We start from the raw sequence: 22,958 nt of genomic DNA on the forward strand, positions 1-22,958 counted from the left end.
ATAAGTTTTTTTTAATTATTTGAGGACAGTGAGTCAACAAAACAATACTGAGTGACAAGCAGCATCCAGAAGCAGAACTCAAAAGACCTCGGATGCACCACTCTGCTCTGCCGCTGTCCTGGCGGGTGACCACCTACCGCCCTCCTGCTGTTTCAGTGCCTCCAGCTATGAAAAAGGGACAATGACATTTACCAACTGTGGAAAGAGCTTTGAACTGTAAAGATTGCTACATCAGAGACAGGAACGACAGGAAAATACCTTTTCAACGTGAGCTGGTTAGATCAGGATTCTGTAAAGGTAAAACACTTTTTAAGGTCAATAAAGGTAAAAACACACTTTTTTTCCCCCTTTGGTAGAATTTAATAGAGATAGTGGTGGTAGGAATTATCAGCTGATTTCTCTTCTATTTATACTGCTTTTGCTAAGCTAGAACAACTTTACAGTGGTTTCGTTGTGGTTGTGGTTGGTTCAGAAAAGGAGATTCAGGCTCTTTATCTTAACTCTGCCCTTTTAAGAGCCCCAATGAGCTCTTCTCTCAGATGGCGCAAAGCATAGATATCCCAATAATCTATCAGTCCACTTACGCTAACAAAGAGGTAAGGTCGCAGGTTTTCATTTACTTAAAAAAACCTGTAAATAGGGCCTGTTAGCTGTGATTCAAAATTTGTCCTTAAGTTCTTTTTGATATGAGAACGGGGCGGGGGGCTGCGGAAGGGTGGGGGTGGGGGTGTCGACCTCTACTTTTCAGTGATGAGATTCTGGGCACTAGCTGGGCTAACAGGAGGTCCCAGTAACACAGAAGCAGCAGAGCCATGCTCTTCTGCAACATGGGGCAGAACGATGTGCCTCTGTGTCAACACCTCGTAAGCTTTAATTGAGAGAAGCTATTCTGAACTGCTGAGCACATACATTTGATCTGCTACTATTATCATGTTCACTTCGAAAAGTATGTAAATGATAATGAACAACATAGTAGGGATTAATAAAGCAAAAATAACAAGTAACTGCAATAAAGTCTTTGGTCAAATAAAAGTCTAAAGAATTAAATTAGATTACAATCCTTAAATTGACTGTTTTCACCATAGGAAGCTGTATACATTACAGCACTTGACTTGGTGCCCGTCTCCTAAAATAAGGAATGGAAACCAGAACTATTTGTACTACGCAGATTTAATATTTGTTTTCAAGAATGCACTGTAATACTCCTGCATCAATTAACCCTTCTACTGAAGAAGGGCAGGAAGACCAAGACAGTAAAAACACAGCTAATTATGAATGAAATAAATTAAAATCAACCCTGGAGAATAAAACAAGAGAAAGACAATCTATGGGTATCTTGTGGCCTACTTTTAAGATGAGTTAATTTGTTACAGAAATCCACAGAGTTTCATTATTAGTTCAATAACTAAAAGTGAAAATATTGCTCTAAAAATAATTGTTGCTTAACTTTTTGTTTGGCAGATCTTAATTCTGTTACCTGATGGATTTAGCTGTGCTTTACATAATAAACAGGCAACCATGGGATAATCATTCCTACCATTAACAATTATACAATGACACCATCAAAAAATCCCAGCTATCAAATACGAACAGGAACTCCAATAGGATTTTTTGCCCATACTGCTAAATAAAGCTGTCTCATTAATATGGTTCCATTAAGAAGAAAAATCTTAAGGAAGGAAAGCAGTTTCAGTTAAGACTGCCATTTTGGCAGAGTCAGAGTATCAAAAGGGTTTTAAGTGTGTGAAAATTACTTGATTGCACTATTTTTAGAATGAGGTGCCTGTTAAGTTTTATGTGTTCTAACATTTCTCTTCTTAATCACATAAAGTGAGTGGTACCAGCAGGCAACCTTTTAAAAAGTCTCAAGACCATGAAGAATCGGGTAGTCCGTGACCACAGTTAGGTCTCCTTATGGTAAGTATCACGTTCTGAACTCAAAGAAGAGCTTTAAAAGTGCCACAGCTACCCTGTAAAAACCAGCCATGTCAAGGGTTCTGATTTTGCAAAAATTGGTTATTGTTGAGGTTAAAAAGCATTCACACTTGCAAGATAGTGTCATTAAAATACCCCTACTTAAACTGCCGCTTTTACATTGTAGCCTTTTGTTGACTCTGGTAAAACTCTAAACAGGTAGTGATTCAGGAATTGAGGCTCTGTTCTGAAATCCCAAATAGGTATTTAAAACTTTTGATCCTCCCAAGTGTACGGAACACAATTTAATAGAAGCTTGAAAGCCATAATAAATTTAGACTCAAAAAGTCCTACAGATTTTCTGTAAGACCTAGATTTTAACTGTTAATTCTCTCTTGAAACACAGGATCATAAGTTACTGAAATGTTTTGATTTGTTACTTAAACGTTGGTTACTTAAATGTGGTTGCCTTCCAGTGATGTGGAAGGCAGTGAGAAAATTGCCTTATACATCTCTATTCAGCACGTAAAGGATTAAAGCCTTTTGAAAAAAAATATTGGAGATCTACTAGTCACTTCTTGGAAAATCGCCTAAAACCTTTTTGGAAAATCCTGAAAACATTTAGATAGCACCAGAAGCAGGTGGTGAGAGACTCAGAATCCATATAATAGGCAGCTTTCTTCTCCTCCTTTATAGGCTGAGGCTACATTGGAAAATTGATTTTTTTTTTTTTTTTTCAATCTATACAATTTTTATTACAAAAATTGTTCCTTGTTTCACTGTGGCTTCTTGCAGTGTTTATCGGGAAGACTTGTCAATGCCGAGTATTTAGGGATCTATGTGACTGACCTCGGACATGTGTCACATTCCAGGGTTACTTCAGGACTACACAGAACTGCTGGTAGGGTGTGCAGAACAGTACAGTAATGACAAAAAGGTTCATTTTACTGATGAAGAAAGAAACCCATGAATATTCCACATAATGTAAAATTCTAAAATTTTACCACCATCATTGGTAAGCTTTAGAAATGGCTATGCTTTACAAAATGCTTCCTTAACCCATTTTGAAAATGAAAAGACTCATTAGGAAAAGACACCTTCCTCATTTTCTCCCACAGTGAAACTGTTGTAGTGATTCAAGTTTCGTAATTTCTCAGTTAAGCATACAACTATAGTTTCAACACAGTCATCTCGGTAAGGATGTGCCCTTTACCTTATTTTTGTCTTGCAATCATTACTTTGAAAAGTAACCCTTGAACCTGTGAATGGAAATTAGTATCACTACTACAGTACTGCCCATCCAGCTTTTGGTTAGAGGCAGCACTTCAGGGTAGAGCAAGAGGCATATTCTCTGGTGCTTTTTTAATGATTAAAATTGCAAAAAAAAGGTTTAAAAAAAGAAAAGCAAGAAAAATGCTTTTTATTTTCTTCATAAAACCTGGGTTCATATCACTTTACAAAAAATCCTTTCTTATGAAAGCCTTCTGTATATAGGGTTTTGGACAAAATATATTGTCCTCAACTTCACTGGCAAAAGAAATCCCTGTTAACATCATAACTAGAACATAACACATGTTGGACCATTTACAATGGCATTTGCATGAGCAAATGAGACTTTTGACACTGAGAATATGCATGCTATATAACTGCATAATGTCCACACTTCTTTCTTATATTAGCTGTCTCATTCAGAATATGGTTTCTAGCTCTAAGGTGCCAGTCAGCGCTCTGAAACACTGCCTCTTCAGCCTCCTGCTGAACAGAGGGTCTCACCCTGACTTGACAGTTCTGGAAACGCACTGGAAACCTGCTCCTCCAGTGCCCCTGCCCTTCCTTTATCTTTATCTTTCAGTGGTATGTCCCACTGGTTTTGATTGCTCCTGCAGCTTTGGCTCCTCTGCAATGGTGGGATGACTCTCAGCAGCTCTAGTGGCTGTTTCAGGTTGTAATTTGGTAGCACTAATGTTAGATAAATCTTATCATTTGTGGATGTTATGCCATCTCCTCTGACTTCTATGAGTTTATTGTCACAGGGCCTGACAGAAATTCCCTTAACACAGACTAACTGCCTACAAAAGACTTTCAGTTGAGGCAAATATCTTCTATTCAAGTTGTAGTCAAGCTTCTGCAGGGTTACTGCAAAACAGATTTCAGTTTCTGTTCTTCGAAACAGCACTCTGACTGCATTCTGAGAGGAACTACAGTTCCTTACTAATCTTCAGTGTATGTATTTTAGCAGCTTCCTCTTATAGCTAAGAATATTTATATACCTAAGAATGGAGTAAACAAAAAAACAATAAATCTTCATTTACTTACATAAGTTTATTGCATACAGGTGGCAAAAAGGCAGCTTTGTTTTCTTCTATCCATTTTCTTACGTTTACAAGAAGCTCCATGGTCCCCCAGCTATTAAACTTTTGACAGAGATATTAGAGTTTGCAGAGGGCTCTTTCCGTGAGCAAACTTCATGTGGCTCCATCCCCAAAGCGCAGGGGATTGGTTGGTAGAAGAGGTATTTTTGGGTTTCAGTGTCAAAGGGGACAGGTCCACCAGCCAAAGGTTACTTCATAAAGAGTACTAACGCTCCAGCAGGTTAGCTAATAATTGACTAGTGCTTTTAAAATATATATTTTCCTCAGAGACTCATTCTGCTTGCAGAATGTTTCTGAATTCTCTTTACTGCATCGATGGGAGTGTGTATGTTACCTCTCCATAGAAATTGCCTTGTTACAGACAAACTGAGGTTTAGGAAAACGGGCAAGATGTGGGTATGTGTACCCTTCGAGTCTAATATAGAAACAGGTTTCAAAGCTACGTGCAAGTTGAGAGCAGTTGCTCAAATTTTAATTACATGTAATATATGTAAAAAAGTTTTTTTTATACATGCATAACTATGTATAGGTGTATCAGGATTGATAATAGAGCCCTATTTCCTTTTCCCACCTCACCTAACCTTGTTAGGCTGAATGTTTGGGTGTGTGTGTTTGAAAATATTGGGATCTTCTTCTGCTAGATAACAAAAATAAAGATGTCTCTTGCATCTGTAAGACCAAAAGCAGTTGTCCATAAGTGTTCATTTTAATTTGATCCACTCTTTGCCAATGTTATAGCAGGGCTTGTTGGAGAGCTGAACGCGGTTCTGTGATGCCCTTTGGGAAACTGCAGCCTATTGTCATCAAATTATCAGGCAAACAAGAAACTAAGAACCACCAGGCATTCCAGATCTGTATTAGTATTCATTCCCTCACTAGTTTCAGTTCAACATCTACATAGTTCTTATAGGATTGCTCACTCTGTTCCCTGCCATCCCTATTTTTTAATAAGAAATTGTATAAACATTCATATTCAGACTTGAAATACATTAAAGGGGTCATAAACAAAAAACCCTAAGACATTACAAAATTTTAGTGTTTTTCAGTTGGTCTTGATGTAGCTTAGTCTTGATTGTATCTACATGGTGCTTAGTGGGTGAATGTGTATGGGTATAATATGATTTGTTTACAAGTGAGTGGTACATCCTCGTGGCTTGCACATATGAGCAATGCGGCTGCTGGACTGAAGAGTCAGTGTGCTGAGACTGTACAAATTTGGGAGTCCTTTAGCTTATACCATTATAATTTTTGCAATGGAAAAAAGCAATGGAGTGTGGGTTTGAACTAATACCACACTCTTATTCCTGTATATGTAAGGACAACTCTGATTTACCTACATCTCTATCACTTCTTTGCAACTTAGTTTAAACTAATTACATAACTGATCCAAAAAATAGTCGTCTGGACAGGGTGCTGGGCCATCTTGTTTAGACTCTGCTCTTCCTAGAAAGATTGGACTAGATGATCCCTGAGGTCCCTTCCAACCTGTGATTCTGTGATTCTCTGTGATTTATTTTGGGAAAAAAAGATCCACATGTAGATTACAGTTTAGCTATATTAGTCCAATCACAATGGGACTGGCAAAAATTTCCTCTGAAACAAGCCCAAAGTAATTATTTCACTCAAATAATGTGGGGTTTTGTTTGTTTCATTTGTTGTTTTTTTTTTTTTTAAATTATTTAGCACATGAAACTTCTACCATCAGAGTGGCTGTGGTGAGACACCAGTGCATAGCAAAGCCACTAGGCCTGGTTTTGGACCTACAGCCAGGAACATTTCAGCACTTTTTGTACTGTAGGCTGCTGGTGCCCTATTTAGCTGTGAAGGAAAGAGGGATTGTGACCCAGCCTGGTGGGACCAGGAGCGCTGAAGACGTTCTATTTTAATGACCGTGGTTTTGTAAAGATCTACCTCATCGTTACTAACATGTATTGCAGAGCAGGGCTCCATTTGTCAGGTGTGAAAACCAAAAGATTGTACAAAGCCACAGCAGGAAAAACCACAAATCCTGGAACTGATAGAGCCAAGCCTCCTTCACCACAGCATTAATGTGCCAGTTTTAACTGCAGGGCTATTGTCCTCAACCCCTACTCTAACCGCTAGTCTCTGCTTTTTTCTGCTGGCAGAGTACAAGGTACCATTACCTGCAGAGAAAACTGTCTCAGTCACAGCCTGACAAATCCATTTTGTGGCTAGAGCGAGGCATGAAAACGCGATAGCTAGACCTACTCAGGGAGGAAGCAAATGAAGTTCACTTATAAAATTCACCATTAGTTTGAAGCAGAGGTTACTATCACAGGGTAGCATTTTCTGGAACCTTCTGAAATCAAGAGGTTTTAAATAATGCAGTTAATGGCCCCTCCACGAGTATAACAGGCATAAGGGAACATTGCCCCTTTTCTTTTTTTTTTTTTTGAGGAGGGCTAAGAAATGGTCTGCATGGCCTGGAAGTGCCTGGGCCATGAACCTTATTTCTGTGAAGTGTGTTGGAGAGGCAAAGAAAAGAGCCAGTGTTGCAGTCTCTGTGAGACTCAAGTAAATATGTATGCCTTGTGACCTGATGGGGGCCTGGATTTTTCTTGCTAGTCTACTTTGTACTGACTCTTCACATCCGTCTAAGCCTGGTCCAGCAGCTGGGGTTTCTGCTTTCACTTTTGGCTCAGTTCCTTCCCTTTATGCAAAGGTAAGGGCTTGTTTTGTCAGCTTTTGCTGCCAGAGAAATGCAAGACTACTGGAGCACAAAACTGCTACGCAAAAATAATCCATCTTTTGCATTGAGGGTGCAGGAAAAAAGTGGTAGTGGAAAAAACTGAGTTTAGGACAGCACCTACTATATTTTTCTACTTTCCTCAACCACCAGACCTATTAGAGACTTAAATTTACTAGGTGGTGTCCAGCAAGCAGCATATGTTAACAAAAAGCACATAAGCTAAATACTGTGTTTCTAGTTAGAAGAGGTATTCAGGTTCATTGGCCAGGATTTGGTCATTTTTCTGTTATTCCCTATATTATTTTTTTTTCACCTACAGAACTGATGATAAAGATCTAGAATGGTTTAGAGTCCCTGGGAAGGGGAGAGGGAAACAGACCATAATTCCAGCAAGCATGGACGCTGCCTGCTCTGCCCTGCCCGTTCTAGTCTTCAAAGCAAACAGTATAGTGAAATTTATCTCTTAAGCCTTGTTTTTTTTTCCACAGCTGGTGCTTAGAAGTGTCCTGAAAAATCTTCACCAGGGGAGGTTTGCATTCAGTAGCAATCTGAGAACAAAATCCTTTTAGTGTAATTTCAACTTTGCCTTTCTGCCCTTGTGCAATACAGAGACTGATTTATCTATATTGGTGTTAAAATAATAGAGCTATGCTGAAGTGATAATCTGGGGATTCTCCAAGCAGCAGTAAGCAAGTGACTTTCTGTGGCATTAGAACAGCTTTAACTTCTGCTTTTTTTTAATATTGTGAAGAAATGGAAAAAGGAAGACAGATATGACTAAATAATCTTTTTTATCTAGTTGAACACACTTCCTATTTTTGGTCAATTCTGTGCTTTTTCTGTTTGTTCTTTGAGAACAAATACAAATGAAGTACCTTTAAAAAAAAAGAAATTTTTTTTAATATTAAAAAACCCTAAACAGTTGCTGAAAACGAAAATTCAAATCAGTAATAAACCTACTACTTGAACCCAAGTGCAGTTAAGTTCCCACAAACTAATTCACATGGGCAAATTTCTCTGCTCTATTCATAAACATACTATCAAGGGCCTCAGTCTCTGTGGGGGCAAACATAAGATGAAGCGTATCACATAGCACAAAAACTGCTAGAATCTTCCCCATTATTGCTGTTACTTTTATGAGAAGGCTGATTAAAATACAACAAGCAGTGAGTATCATCTATATAAACCCCCAAATTAGACTCACTGAGCCCTCCCTCTTGCCTGACTCTACGGTTAAATCTGCAATAAAGAGCTTGTCTGTACGATCTCAGCTTCAGCTTTTATTCTTCTTGACATTCTTGTATTTGCCAAAAAACCACTTGTTTGGATGAAATTACGTTCACAGCAATCTTTGCATGGTATAGAATATTTTATTTTCTACTGTAACGATGCACTGCTAATGGTAATAAGGCAGCTGCCATTTTCTGGTATGCCAACTAAACCTATGGGATGATGAAAAGTTTCTCTAAGACACGAACTGCCGGTTTTCCCTTTTTCTCCATGCCAGCCACCTTCATCAACGGTCAGATACAGCAATTGCACCTTGCTTCACCTGTCGATGGTGTATACCACTGAAACGGATTCTAAGTAATGCCCACAGTAACAGCACCAGCGGCAGAACAACTTTCTTGACAAGTGAGAAGCACCTCGCCTCCGTTCAAAACTTTCTGACAAGGTTTCAGCTCATTTATGGATCAGAGGTGGGGGGAGGAGGCAATGAAGTAGCACATAACTGCCGTGCAGTCTGCCAAAAGTAGTTGGGAGATCAGTGCTCTTCACTTAAAACTGGCTGAGTGCCTGTCACCTGCTGCTGGGCCACCTACAGCTCCTTTTTAGAGGCCACGGAAATCCCAGCGCTGGGCATCGCTCCCTCCAACCATCCACCCTGTAATGAAATGCCCAGAGCTTGTTGCGTTGCGCACAGCAAAGCAGCTGTAGAAAGGAAAATGCTTTCTAGTATTTATGTCAGTAACCCAAGAGAGCCCTCTAGGAAAGTCAGTGTGGTGACAATGCCTAACCATGGGTGGAAGAAGACAGAGTGTGTCTTGGTCTTAACTGTGTAAAAGTGTTGGAGCATTGCTTGGGTTTAAAAATCTGCTGATGTCAATTATATTTACCATCTTCCTGCCACCTAAAGATAAGACAGATCTGACTGCAGAATAAATCCATGTTAGTGGTATACTTTAACAATAAACAGGTGCATAAAGCTGTGTGCTTGCTTCTAGTAACTGTTTCTAAGCGTGTAGTACATCATATATACACTGTGGGGTTTCTACGTATACGTAATGTCAGCCTTCTAGATCTATTCAGCACTTTCATATCAGAGCACCTTATTCCATCCTTGAATTTTAGGAAACAGCAAGACAAAAACTTCAGGTATTGAAACAAGGGGTTCGGGCCCTGTAGATGTGACGGATGCTCTGTACTTTACTAAAGTACCTGTACTACAGTAAAGTAAGATAAAGTCAGCCCAGAGGTAAAGTAAGCCCTCAGTGAATTATCCATAGGTGATAAACCACAATATGTTTTGTTATTTCTATTAAACATAATTCAAAAATAATTATTTATGATGCCTTTTAACCCATACTACGCATTTTGGAAGTGCCAGGGCATCCCTCATGTTGCGCACAACGGCGGTGGAGTAGCAAATGGAGCGCAAAGCCCGAGAGCGCGCAGCTAGTGATGCTACAGGGACAACAGTTTAATTTACTGGCAGTACGTAGTTGCTTCTCTCTCTGGCTTGGACCCGAGCACGGCACACGGCCGCAACGTTTCCCCGCCGATGTGAATTAGTGCGAGGATGCGCCCCGTTGACCTGGAGGCCACCGCTTGTGACCAAAGGCCGGCCCGAGGTCGTAGCGGCCCCGCCGCCTCCCGCCGCCGGCACCTGCCCCGGCGGCGGGGCCGCCCCGCCGGCGGCTGCGCAAGGGGCGGGGCCGGGCTGGCCGCGCGCCCTGCCCCGCCCCGCCTCAGGCGACGGAGGGGGGCGGCCTCGCCCCACAGCCGCTGCCGCCGCTGGGGTTCGCCGCCCCTACGGGCGTGCTTTGTCCCGGGCACCGCAGCGGCCCGCCTCCCTCCCGAGCGTGGGGGCGCCGCCCTCCCCCCTGAGAGGCGCAGCGTCCGCCGCCTCTCTCCTCCCCTCCTCTCTCCGCGCCGCTGTTAGCTGGTTAACGGCGAGAGCGCGGCCGAGGCAGAGCACCGGGGCAGCTCGGGGCCGCTGCCCAGCGCGGGGCGCGGGCGGTTCTGTCGCTGCCTTCCCGACGCCAGGGCCCGGCCGGCCCTTGATAAAGCGTTCGGGAGGAGCTGGTGTCAGGGCTCCAGTGGCGCAATCGGTTAGCGCGCGGTACTTATACAGCAGTACAAAGCCGAGCAATGCCGAGGTTGTGAGTTCGAGCCTCACCTGGAGCACACAGCTTTTTGGGAGGAAAAACGGGCTTTTTTGGGACTTGGCTGCGTTCCGGAGGAAGAAAGAAAGAAGTTCACGGAAAATTATGCAGCCGTGGTGGCAGCGTGGCACGGCAGGCGTGGAGCACGCTGCGCCCACGGGGCCGCTGGCTGCTGGGCTGCAACTGCTGTGGGTGTGAGGTGGGCACGCCTGGCTGTGCCGGGCAGCTGGCGGCCTTCGCACCCCTACACAATGGATCGCTGGCGTGGGGCTCTTTGTTATCAAAGTCGGTGTGGACATGTTTGGTTACAGGGATGTGTGCTCACCTGTCAACCTAAGTTTGGTGTGCTCAGAGCAGCGTGTCAGTATGCGATAACAAACTCTTCCCTGGTAAGAGCTGCTTGGGTGGACTTGCAGGAAATAAACGTTATTTTATACTGTGTCGTTTAATACGGACTGCAAATAAATATCGACCGGTGTGGTCGCTACAACTGAAGGTTAACAAAATCTTCCCCCTTTACTTTGCCTCCTTTGGCGGTGATAGTCTTTGTAACTACTCGTTACCTTGGTAATGCTTTACAAACGTGTGGGCCAGAGCAGGAAGAAAAATTATTAAAATAATTTCAGATTTCTTTTCACAACCTGAGAAGTGGCAGGGTCACAGAACAGGGGCAGCTTCCTGAAAAAGAAAGCTGGGGGATGCTGCCTGAATGTTTAGGCCCAGGTCTTGTGAAACCACCTCTACGTTAGCGTCTAGTCTGCTACTTTCACAGTGCAATTTATACCAAGAAGTTCAGTGAGACCCTCAAGATCATGCAGCCAGAGGGGCCTTTATTGCTTAAACCAGCCCATTAGTGTGTGTACTGCAGGCATTAACTCCCTGAAGTGCCACTTCAAGGTTTTTAATTACTACTTCTTCCCTATTCTAGTTACCACTTTGTCCCTCTGCTTTTTACGTTGGCTTTGCCATTGATTTCAGTGACGGGGTGGTCATGCTTGAAGCATGTGCCATATTAGTGTAAGGAAGTCAAAACAAGAGAAATCTGTAATACATCAAAGGGTAAATAAAATTAATCCTTTGCTTGCAGTGAGTTTCATGTTTTCTCCTTCATGCAGGAATGCCATGTCCAGTGCTAGTACTGACAGTACAGAGAAGTATTTGCAGAGGTACTGGAAATATTAAAAAATGGAAATGCTGCTTTTGTGTCACTGGCAAAAAAAACAAACAAAACAACGTAGCAGAGGGAGCTGGACTCCATTTCCTGGACAGCGACCACTCTCTTCAGAAATTGAGTGGGGATGGTGCTGCTCGCTGTTCCTTCTCCCCCTTCACTGCACCCCTGTGTGCCTGCAGCACAGGCAGTGCCTCCTGAGCTCCCTCACCAAGGAGGACCGGCTGGTTTGCATTTGGGGTCTTGCCTGGGTGAGCTGGGGGAGTGATTGTGCAATTTTTGCCAAATCTGAATGCACGAAGCAGATGCTGTTTGCTGCATTCACAGCTTTTTTGCGAGTTGCCTGTGCGGTGCCAGAGAGCAGCTGGGACAAGCAGCAAGAGCTGTGCAGTGCTGTGGCCTTCTCCAGAAGACCACCTTCATCCCCTTGGTCCTACCTTGGCTTTTACTCTCAGTCCAAGATGATTTTTGTCTTGCCTCTTAAAAAAAAAAAGAAAAAAAGACTAAAATCACCATACGAGGAAACACTTGTTTGCATTCCTGCAGCAGAGGCCCTACCTCCTGATTGACTCTTACGCCTGACATCTGAAGGAAACGTTCTGAGTTGGGGATTTCACACTGAAATTCATGCTAAATCAGGATGATTTATGGGTGTTTACTAGAAATCCCCTTATGTTGAAAGAATATTATTTATCTAATGGCTATTTACAAAATAACATGAACTGCTACTAAAGTATGAGGGCTTCCTGAAGGAGACTGGTCTGTGAAATAAGATGGGATAAACCTCCACGGAGCGGCATGGCTGGCTGTGGCCTGGCCGTGGGCACCTGGGCAGGGATGGTGCTGGAGCCTCCTACCTCCCCATGGAGGTGCTGGTGTGGGGCTGGTGCTGGGGCGGACAGGCACCATATCAGAGCTGAGTTTAGCGAGTCTGTGTTTTAGTTACTTCCCCAGGGGGCTGCTGTGGGAAGGAGGCATCCCAGGGAGGGGGATCAGGTCTGGGCCTTGGAGCAGTTTCTCGAGGGCATGTGAAGAGCCTTGTCCTCATGCAGTGCTGAGCTGGGGCAGCCATGGTGCTGCCGTCATGGCCTCACCAGCTCTGATGGGGTGACATCTAGAGTACTCTGGGCTGTTGCTTGCATTTGCAACTTTTTCCTGAAAATTAGGTGTCTTACAGATATATGAAAAGGAAGTATATGTTTCTGTTTGCATTGAAGTGTTTTGTTGTTGGGCTTTTTGGTCCTGAGCTGTTGGTTAATGCTTTAATGCTAGTTGGCAGTGGTGCATATATATATATGTATATTAAAAATGTGTATATTAATATATGTATGCATATTGATATGCGTATTTGTAAAGATACCTTTACACCATTATGAGAGAACTCCCAATGTCTGTGAGTGAGTGCCATCTTAGTTTCTAAATCTTTAATGTATGCAGATGATGTACTTAGGAAACAGCTGTGTATGAGAGATGCAAAGTACCAGCTGTACTAATGTGATCTAGAGAGAGGCAATCCCTCCTTCCCTCTCCTGCCGCTTCCCCAAATAACAATGTGGTTCACCTGTGCCTCATTTTCCTTTTGAAAAACTGCTATACCTTATCCTCTTTGTTCAGAGTTGTTCTGTGTTTGTTGCTGTCCTTGCAGGTGGTGGCTGGGGAGCCCTGGCCTTAGCCTGGGGGCTGCTGTCAGGTGGTGAGGGGCTTGGATGGGCCGCGGGTGCTCCTGGAAGTGCTCTGGGAGGAAAGGTTTCCCCATGGTGAGTCTTCTATGCTGCCTGTTTGGTCTAAGGGCCTGCCTGTTCTAGCCTCTGCCATGTTCTTTATATCTCTATTAATTTGCCTGGTGTGGATGACATGCCTGTGGGCTTGTATATTCCCAGCTCCTGAAATCCTTCCAGGGTCCTTTTTAAATAGGTCTATCTTCTTAAAATTTGTGTCACTTTTAATTTGAGTATGGACTCTGTGTGTTCTATAGGCTTATTCTGGCTGCTTTGAGTTCCCACTGGCTGTGGAAGGAAAGAGGGCTTGCTTACAGATATAGATAAACTTTACATGCCTATTGCTTATTGCTGGAGGGAGAATTTACAAGGATCTAGCTATTGCCTGATTCTGGAGAATTAATAGTAATCAGGTTAGGGACCAGCCTTTGTGTTTATCCCTGTATGATCTTGCTCAAACAGGGAGTTTCACTGGAATGGGAGATGCAGGATCTAGGAGAAGGAAAGACAGGCTCATGCAGGATAGCCCTTTCTGACGTTTATTTCTAAAGGTGGCAGCTCTTGTTTCTGGTATGTTAGCACAGTTTTGGTGTTTGTGAGGCACTTAGGTGCGTGCTTAACTGAAGTTTCTTTGAATATATCAGTCAGGAACTTCTCATGACATTGGGGCTTGCATACCCTAACAAATGCCTTTAAAAGCCTATGATAAAGACTTGGCCTGCCTAATTGTTTTGAAACCGAAGTAATAAATACTCTTAGTCTTAATTTGACAAATAGTAAACAACGAGAGTCGGCTCTTCATAGCTTTTCCAATAGATGGCACTGTGGTCCCACAAAGTGAAAAAGGAAAACCAACGCAAAGCATTCCCAGACATCCTAAAAATAGAAATCACTTGCCAAATGCTCCGTTGTACACAGCAGAGAACAATAGGCAAAAATTCCAAGGGTTGCTTAGAAAACAAAGTCCACTGAAGGTATAGATGTGTTTGGTTCTTGTTGTCCTCTCTTCCCCTCCCTCCCCTGCTTTGTATGTAACATCTCGAGGACCTTTCTGAAATTGAAATCTATTGATTAGTTGTGTTTGGAGTAACAACAGAGGTGATTGGCTTGTATCATGATTTTTAAGTCTGTGTGACTTCATTACTGTGTCCAAGTTCCAGCATAGCAGGCCCGGCTTCGGTTCTTTTGAGCAATTTTTTTTTTTCTTTTTTAAGGAATAGCTGGTGTTAGAGGCTTTCATGGAGAGCTGACTGAAGTCCAGACGGCTGCTTCCCACTGAGTGTGCCCATGCTATGTGCTATGGAGGTATTAGACTTGGAAGCAGCAGCTGGGAGGAAAGGAACAAAATATAGGTCCTTCCAAACCATGGGGAAGGACTCTCTCAAACCAAATAGAAATATGCTGGTTTTGTGAGGGGAAAGATAATGTAAAGAGGGGAGGAAGTCAGATGGTCATATAGGAGCTTTCTTGGTGAAGAGAAGGGCTGAAAGATGAAGGGGATCATTGGGCTTATACAGGCTGATAGAAGGAGGAGAAGTGAGAATAACTTTTAAGATAGGTAGAAAAGCAAGCTGAGAAAGAGAAGGAATTTGTGCATTGCTCTCTGAAACCAGGAAAGCGGATGTTATAAAGAGAGAACAAAAAGAAAAGAGAAAGGGGAGGAAGACAAAGAAAAGGAGAAGGGAACAGAAGGAGTGGGTAGAAGATCATAGGTAAGGAAGCTTTTTTAAAAAAAACAAAATTGTGTTGTCTGGCTGTGGCTGTATGAATGTGTTGCCTAGGGCAGTGAAAAACCAGTCAAGCCAATCTAAGATGGAGTTGCAGTAGAAAGCAAATTGGCTTGTGTGTTTTGCTTGAGCAAAGAGTGATCTCACAAGGCAGGTTTTTCTTCTCTGTGTGTTTTGGGTGGTTACTTTAGTGTGGCAATATAAGAGACCCCTTGGTCTCTCTAGGGATTGAAGCTGGTGTTGGGAGGGCTAGAGAACTCAGCTTTCTGGTTTGGAAAAGGAAGGAAATGGACAATCAGTACTGGATTTTGTGCCCATTTAATTTTCTTATGCTGAGTTTGCGGTGTTAGGCTCTGCTTTTAAGGTGGAAAAAGACTCCTGGTTTCTTCAAATAGTTTTGGTGCAGCCTAAATATTTGAAACCTTGGAAAGGTCTCAAAATACAGCAAAACAAACTAAACCAGACCTAGAGAAAAAAAAAAGTTGGGGAAGTGGCTGAAATGGCAGGGGATAGTCAGAGAGTCTGTAATTTAAAATTCTGGAGGAGGGATGTTCCCTTGAAGGAGGCAATTGAGCCTGTACTGACTGCATTAGTTGAGAGATGTTTATACACTGGATAGCCGAATTATGGCAGTGTTAAGAAATACTTCTAGAAATTTTACCATGAACTTACACATATGAAGATTGTGGGGAGGATAAAGCAACAATTTTTAAACATTTTTCTTCTGAAAAGACTGTATAAAATCCTTAAGAGGCAATTGTGCTGCAGGTCATGTGGCTATATGGTGTAACTTAGAGGGTTTTCTGGTTTTGTGAAGAGAGGCTGTCAAACAATCATAAACATGAACATCCAGAATTATTTGCAAGGTCTTGGAGACAGTTGACTTCACTGATTGCATTTATTTTTCATGTATCCTACCCACTGAAATGGGGATGAGGGTTGGTTAACTACACATCTTAATTGTAAGGACTATTTACATGCTGTTTAAAGGAAGATTTTAAAGAAGGATATATATCTACCTATAAGGAAAGTCACATCAGATTTGTGCCAGTATGTATGAAGGCCATTTAATATTAAGAGGCTGTTAATAATGCAAATTATGTAACTTTGCCAGTGAGCTGCATCCTGGAAAGAGACTCTGTCACTTTTGCAAAAACTCATACATCGTTGCAGCAAGCTGAAAGTGTCTTAGAGGTGAAAATATGCCTGCCTCACGTAGGATTGGGGGTTGCCTTGAAACTGGCACCGTTTTAGGGAAGGCTGGAAGCACCCATTCAGATGTGTCCCTCCCCACCTATATTTCCCCATACTCCCAGCTGCCTCCTGAGGGGCTCAACTTGTCTCCTACTTCAGTCAAGTGCTCTTAAGAGTTTCACACTGCAACATGAGGTCTATGCCAGTCACCTTGTCTCAGTGCAACTGCAAATGTGTTCCTGTAAATCCTTGTGGAGTGGCAGGAGGTGCTGTGCTTCCCGGGGTGGCTCGGGAGGGGCTGCATGGATGCAGATGGCTGTAGGGTGGTAGCAGCTTGGGCCAGCTCAGTGACCAAGTCCTTTGCTGGAACCAGTCCTCACACCTCAGGAGTACTTGTTCCTTCTTGAGACTTGCAAAGTCCATTAAACTTGGTGGCTGTGTCCCAGTGAAATCAGTGCCAGCATAAAATGCCTACGTTCAGATCTCTCTACGTGCTTATGTATGTATTTAAGACCCTAACAGCTTTGGAAATTTGACCGCCAATACCAAATTGTTTGCAAAGCCTACAGTAGCCTACGTATCTTTAAAACACTGCTGTGACTGATGGGTGTATCTGATTGTGTCTGTCATTCTTATTTAGCTACTCTGTGCCTGCAGTGTAAATACTTACTGCTGTTTATAACAACATAGCCACACCAAACATTTCCTTTATCATTTCTTAAGTTCTTAACATACAGTATCTTTGAAAATCCCTTTTTTTTGTTTTCCTGCAGTTGGAGACTTGTGTTTTATCGGGGATACTAGGAGTACTACAGTGTGTCTTTGTGTTTAAAGGCATATTGGTTAATAGACAATTAGGGTACTTGCCCTGTCTCTAGGTTCCTAATAACCTTAGTCCTTTGACAAGATTCTTAAAACACTTGGACAAATTTTCAGAGCTGTTTAGGGATTCCTGCCTGATGTTCCTGTTTGTCTGCCTGCTTCTAAGCATATGGGTGTTGCAAAGGTCATCTAGCAAACAGCCTTCTTATTGCAAATGTAATGTATTTGCAGTATTCTTGCAGGAGTAGCCTCTGTCATCTAAATACCTCTGAAAGTAAAAGCCAAACTGTCAAGGAATCAAGACTGAGGTGACTGTTTTTGAAATGTAGTATTAATGTATAATACAAATGGGTGCATTTTCACTGATGCCAGTGAATTTGCTTCATGTTCCATAAGAGGATGAAGATTGGCCCAAAGTAATGGGAAGCTTATGTCTGGCTGCAAGGAAACCAGGAAATTCATAGGGCTTTAAAGTATGACCCACTGCAATATTCAGTATGTGTGATTTTTGGCATGATTCAGCAGTAAATACTAGTTGAAAACAGAAGCACAAATTATAGGGTAAATAATTCAGGCCAAAGAGAGGCCTCCTGCTTATGCATACATAGTAAAGGAAATGGAAGTAGAACCACAAAATACAATTACTGGGAAGAACAGTGGCAGTTTGGAACATTCATTACTAAAACTGTGGAAATTATCTTCCTGGATGACACCTGAAATCAGAAGGTCATAATCATCTCCTTTGTATGTATTTGTGTGCACTGACCAGTAAATCGTGTGAAGACTGCTGTGCTTGGCAGGCATCATTTTGGAGGGGACTTTCTGTTCTGTGGCTGCTGGGTTGGAGGATATAATCAGCATAATGCTCCTTTGGTAGATGATCTAATAAATGTCTGTGACTTGACTTTTTTTTTCTTTTTTTTTTTTGTGGTCATTGGGCTAGATGCATCATGCACAGGAATAAAAGAACTTTTTACTAAATTGTTTTTCTCATCTTTCACTTTGCATTTTATTTAGTGTTTAAATAAATAGCTTTGGATGCTGACATGAGGCAGTGCTTGTCTCATACTCTATACATAGAGAGCCACCTAAGCAGTGTTCTTACATGTCATTTGATATAATGTTTTTACCTTCTGGCAAAAAACAGAGCCAAGGTAGTCCCAACAGATGTGTTTGGCTAGCACTGTGGCTGAGTGATCTGGCTTCAGTTTGCTTCATTTGGAATGAGGAGACCCTTCAGAAATCAACCGGTTCCTTCCACAAGTGAGGTGCAAATTAAAGCAAATAGAAGAATGAGCCATTAGCACAGTAAAATCTCTAGCTTGGGCATCTTTTGGTTGCTCTTGGGGCTTAGATTGCCTTGGTTTAATGTGTACCAGGCTTTTCACAACAGGGAGGGGTATTACTGGTGTGTGACCTCTGTAGAGCCAGGAGCTGTGGTGGATGGCTACCAGCGTTGATCATGTGCGACCCATAGAGAGCTGTTGCTTCAAGATTGCTGTCTTGTGCAGTGTGTTAACTGGAAAACTACAATTCCCTGATGTCTCCAGTGAATGCTTGTTTGAAATACAAATTGGACTGTATTTAATTTTTATATGGAATATTTCTACTTATTAAGTTGCTTGTTTTCTCTGGAAGCTAATCCATGGGATAATGGGGTGAAAATTCCTCCATTAAATGACTGCTGGACAACATAAGAAACTGGGGTTTAAGGGTCATGGGGTTTGAAAAGTAACTTAGACCAGAAGTTTCCAATAACAATTGTGGTTTGGATACAGTTGAAATAAGAACAACGCATCTAAATTCAACTGTACGTGCATTGACTAAGTAATCTTAAGAGTAGATGTGAGGAATACATTTTGGAGACTAGCAAGCCATATTGTGAAAGAAAACTATAGCTCATATAGACAAACTGGTGAAAAAAGACTGGTAGTGATTACAAGCTAGGAAAGTGCTGGTCTTAACTGTCCTACTCAATAAATAATCCTGAAGGGGTATTAGCAGCATTAGTAGTAGTGGTGTTTAGCCATCTGGCTTGGCTTCTGTGGAAGGTTTTTTTAAAAAACACACACACAACCCCCCCGCCACAACAACAACAAAAAAACCCAAAACCAAACCCCCCACCCAACTGTTAGTGGAACTGCATCCATTGAAATCGGAGGAGAACTTGGCCCTGCCTTTTCACGTTTCAGTTCCATGTGTGCTGTACATCCTGCACTTGGATATCATGTGATCATTTGATTTGATAGGGCAGATGTCTTCTTGATGTTCATGGACCACTGGTGGTTCATGAAGTTCTAGTTAGTGGTCAGTTCAAGTGACCATGCATCAATCTAACCATGTGGGCTGTCTGTAAGAAACCTTGACATGATGAACCTTTGTCCTATAGCACTGGTGGCTGCAACTTGAAGCTTGTGTTGCCTGTTGCACTGTAAACAAAAAAATAGTTGTTTGTCTCTTGTGTAATCAAATCTACTATCTTTACTGTTTCCTTGGTTTGGAATTGTAAACATAATTGTTCATCTGGCAAAAATCCTTCTTGCTCATTCTTTACTGAGTGGGTATTTATGAGCTACTCCGAGTAAATGGGTCTTTGCTGTAGCTTAGTGTTACTGTGGCTGTGTTTTCCATGCATTCTGTCTGTCTTGTTTTACTGATAAACATTGTTTAACACGTATACAAGATGAAAAAATGTGACGTTCACAAATTATCAGCTTAAGTGTAAAATGTCAGCTTACTACATCTCAGTTTTTTGACTGACTTTTAATTCCTCAAATTTGGCTTTCTTTATCCTATAGGAAAATGAAGGTAAGGATGAATGTTTTAATCTCTGAGCAAAGGCTTTTTTGCTTTTTGTTTGTGCTACTACTAGAACTATAACTGCCTAGAAATACATAGTAGTATTTCTTGGTGTGTGATTCATACTATAAACTGACAGACATCAATAGAGCACTTACAAACTTATGCTTGGAATTAAGTCCAGTAAAATGCTTCTGGAATATCCTGGTAATTTCCTTTTATCAATGTAAGTGATGCAGCATGAATCCATCATAATTACTGTGGAGCTGCATGAAATTAGTTGATATGATCGAGGCTGAATTTTTCCAATGGAATTCTTGAAGGAATGAAAGATGGTAGCAAAGAGGCAGGCTGTGTAACACTCACAAAATGAAGTTTGTTTGTCATCCTATTTCTTCTGTCCAGTGTTCCCCATTAGATTGCTTGCAATCTGTTCGAAGTGATCGACTACTACTCTAATACAGTAGTTGTATATTATCATTCTGTTCTTGTTTACTTCAGTGCAAGGCATAGACAAATCAGGACTGTACTGTTAAGCATCTGTATCTGGTAAAGCCATGCATGACTAAACTTGGTGCAGTGGCTTGCATTCTCTATTTGATTACAATAATAGAAATTGAGGCCCATGTTCACTCAGCTAAGCTGAGTTATTTCATATTTATAGTGGTGAAATAGGAACAAAAATATCTGGTGGGTGCTTTAAGTGTTGTACTAGGATAAAGTCTTTAGTCTTGTTTATCTGAGAAGTGTCAGTCAAACAGTAGAGGACAGGGCATGAATGTCTCATTCATGGGTAACGTGTGTGCAAGACAGACCATACTATGCAAGAGCTCTGTATGCATGCCTAAACCTAGTTACTAGAGCTAATCTAGGTCACAGTGAAAATGACATTGTGGTACTTTCACGTGAGTTGCCTTTTTTTTTCATCAGTGCATTTGCGAGGTGAATGACATTGGTTTGGCCTATGGATGAAAAATGTTGTCTCTTGGCAAATTGGATGTGAATTTTGGCAATTACAGCAGGCCATATCCATCACTTAGAGAGAACAGTTCATTATTCCATGAGTAGATGTGGGAAATAAAAATCAATTAAAAATATGGACTCTTAAGTTCCAACAAGTCTTTGACCCTTGGGTGCAGCCCTGGTAATGGGAACACCTGCCCAAGGTGCCGGAGGGGATGTTGTCCAGCCTGATGTGCAGCTTTCCTTTGTGCGTAGCCAGAGGAACCTGTAGGCTTGGATGTCCTATTGCAGAGTGGTCATTATGCATGAAACATTACTTTTGTGGCCTGCTGCTGACAGGGAGAACCTCTGCAAGGCTACGGTGCTACATTGTACGCAACACATGGAAATGTGGGGTACTACCAAGTGTTGGGTGGCCATCCCATTAAAGGGAAGTAGAGCTACTGTACTTGACTATAGTTGACCTTGTATCTGTATGCACAGATGCTTGATCCAAAGCTATTTGTTACTTTTCCTCAAATCGATCAGATTAAATAGCTTTAAATACTTTGTTCAAAAGCCTGTAACGGAATCGTTGGAAATAGTAATTAGACTACTAAGACAACCAGCTTTCAGCAGATGGCAGCATTGCACTCTGTAACTTCATTTTTCCAACAGTGGTTTTGCAACTCTCTCCTACTTAGGCTGGCAGGAGACTGCCAGCTAAGAAGTAATCCAAAACCACTTCTAAAATGTTTTGAAATGCAGGTCTTAGTAGATTATGGTAATTGGGTATTGTTTCAGATTTCATATGGAAAATACCACTGTGCTGTATAAGAAAATACTATACTAAAACTATGAGTACACCTAAATCTTTTATGTTAACTCCTTAACTAATTGCTTTGAGATAGAGGAAGGCTGTTTGATAAAAATGTTCTTATTTGTAAAAATATTAGCAAAACACTTAAAGTTCAAACTGGAACCATGTGTGTTGAACTGTAAGTGACTTCCTGCATATTATGTCTTTAAGACTGCATCACTTCCCTCCTATTCCTTCTCAGAAAAAATCCCAACTCACTGACTTTCCTAGTCCCTGTTGTACTGCACCTTTTAAACAACATGCAGCCTGATCATCAGAATCCATAACTAAGCAGATGTACAAGTGGACATACCCTCATTAAAAGTTATCAACTGTTTGACAGTGTTCAAAGGTTCAGACGCAGCAGTTAATTTTTGCCTGTTGGAACTCAGTTGTGAATATTGCATTGTATACAAAGCACATGCTTGATTGTACATCCAATCTGGTCAATTTATAGCAATTATGGCAAAATTGGAGAGGTTGTCTCCCCCATCCCACTTGCCCTGTTGATTCATGGGAGTTGCAGTAAGGAAATGAAAGCTGTTCCTGCTACTAAAGGAAAGGGTTGGCTTCAGAGAGTTCTTCAGAAAAAAACCCTGCTGTTTCCAGACAGGCATCTGTCTGTGATGTACTACTATATACATAATCCTAAACTGCATAAAATATTTCATTTTTTGGTGTATTCTCTGAGGGAGAATATAAGGCAATTCTTAGGTTTGTCACAAGATGCCCTTTCAGAGTACTGCATTACAACCAGCTAGCACTGATGTAAATGGCAATGCAAAGCACAAGGCAATAATAAAAGGAAACTAGGTCAACTATTGCAGCCATTCAGAAAGAGGTTAAAAACATACTACTTTTGCAGATTATGCTCCTGCAACTGTTGAGTAGAAGCAAGTATATTGATATCAATTAAATTAGTGGTCTCTTTAGGAAGTTTTATGCACCTACTTTAGAGTTTGAGCGAACGAAGAAACCTTCATCCTTCTCCTCCCCTTTTTTTTTTTTTTTTTTTTTTTTTTGCCCCTTCCAGGACAAAATAATAGAGTAAGTAAAACCAAATTTCCTGCTGAATCGTTTGGGTTACACTCTGGTACAGTTCTGCCTTTTGTTACACATGAACCACAATGAAAATTTTGAATTATTCTGGGTTTTGCAGTCAAAGTATAATACTGAGGGGGTCATACTGTTTTGTGGAGATGAATGAACAGTTCTTCAGCTAGACACTGTCAGGATGTGACCATCTCAGTATTTTGGAACAAATTAAGCATATGCAGATTTCACTTGAAGTGAAAATTTCAGAAATATCATCAGCAAGGGAATTGGTATTTTGAATTGAGAGGG

At 41.6% G+C, this 22,958-nt stretch overlaps 1 protein-coding gene, 1 long non-coding RNA gene and 1 other non-coding gene across 4 annotated transcripts in view; 2 read left to right on the forward strand and 1 right to left on the reverse strand.

Annotated features, from left to right (window-relative positions):
* HAAO (3-hydroxyanthranilate 3,4-dioxygenase) overlaps positions 1-4,416 on the reverse strand; it is a 37,927-nt gene extending 33,511 nt beyond the window's left edge. For both annotated transcript variants that reach the window (XM_075089025.1, XM_075089024.1), the window contains exon 1: positions 4,231-4,416. In XM_075089025.1, coding sequence (XP_074945126.1) covers positions 4,231-4,310 — 80 coding nt within the window. In that variant the 5' untranslated portion in view covers positions 4,311-4,416. The remainder of the gene's footprint in view (positions 1-4,230) is intronic.
* On the forward strand, positions 33-9,189 carry LOC142055276 (uncharacterized). The gene is made up of 3 exons (XR_012659865.1): positions 33-297; positions 1,832-1,917; positions 7,485-9,189. It is a non-coding gene; the product is annotated as an uncharacterized LOC142055276 (long non-coding RNA).
* Positions 9,190-10,310: 1,121 nt separating this feature from the next.
* On the forward strand, positions 10,311-10,404 carry TRNAI-UAU (transfer RNA isoleucine (anticodon UAU)). The gene is made up of 2 exons: positions 10,311-10,348; positions 10,369-10,404. It is a non-coding gene; the product is annotated as a tRNA-Ile (tRNA).
* Positions 10,405-22,958: the final 12,554 nt, after the last annotated feature.

This window comes from Phalacrocorax aristotelis, chromosome 3 (genome assembly GCF_949628215.1).
Source record: "Phalacrocorax aristotelis chromosome 3, bGulAri2.1, whole genome shotgun sequence".
Lineage (NCBI taxonomy): Eukaryota > Metazoa > Chordata > Aves > Suliformes > Phalacrocoracidae > Phalacrocorax > Phalacrocorax aristotelis.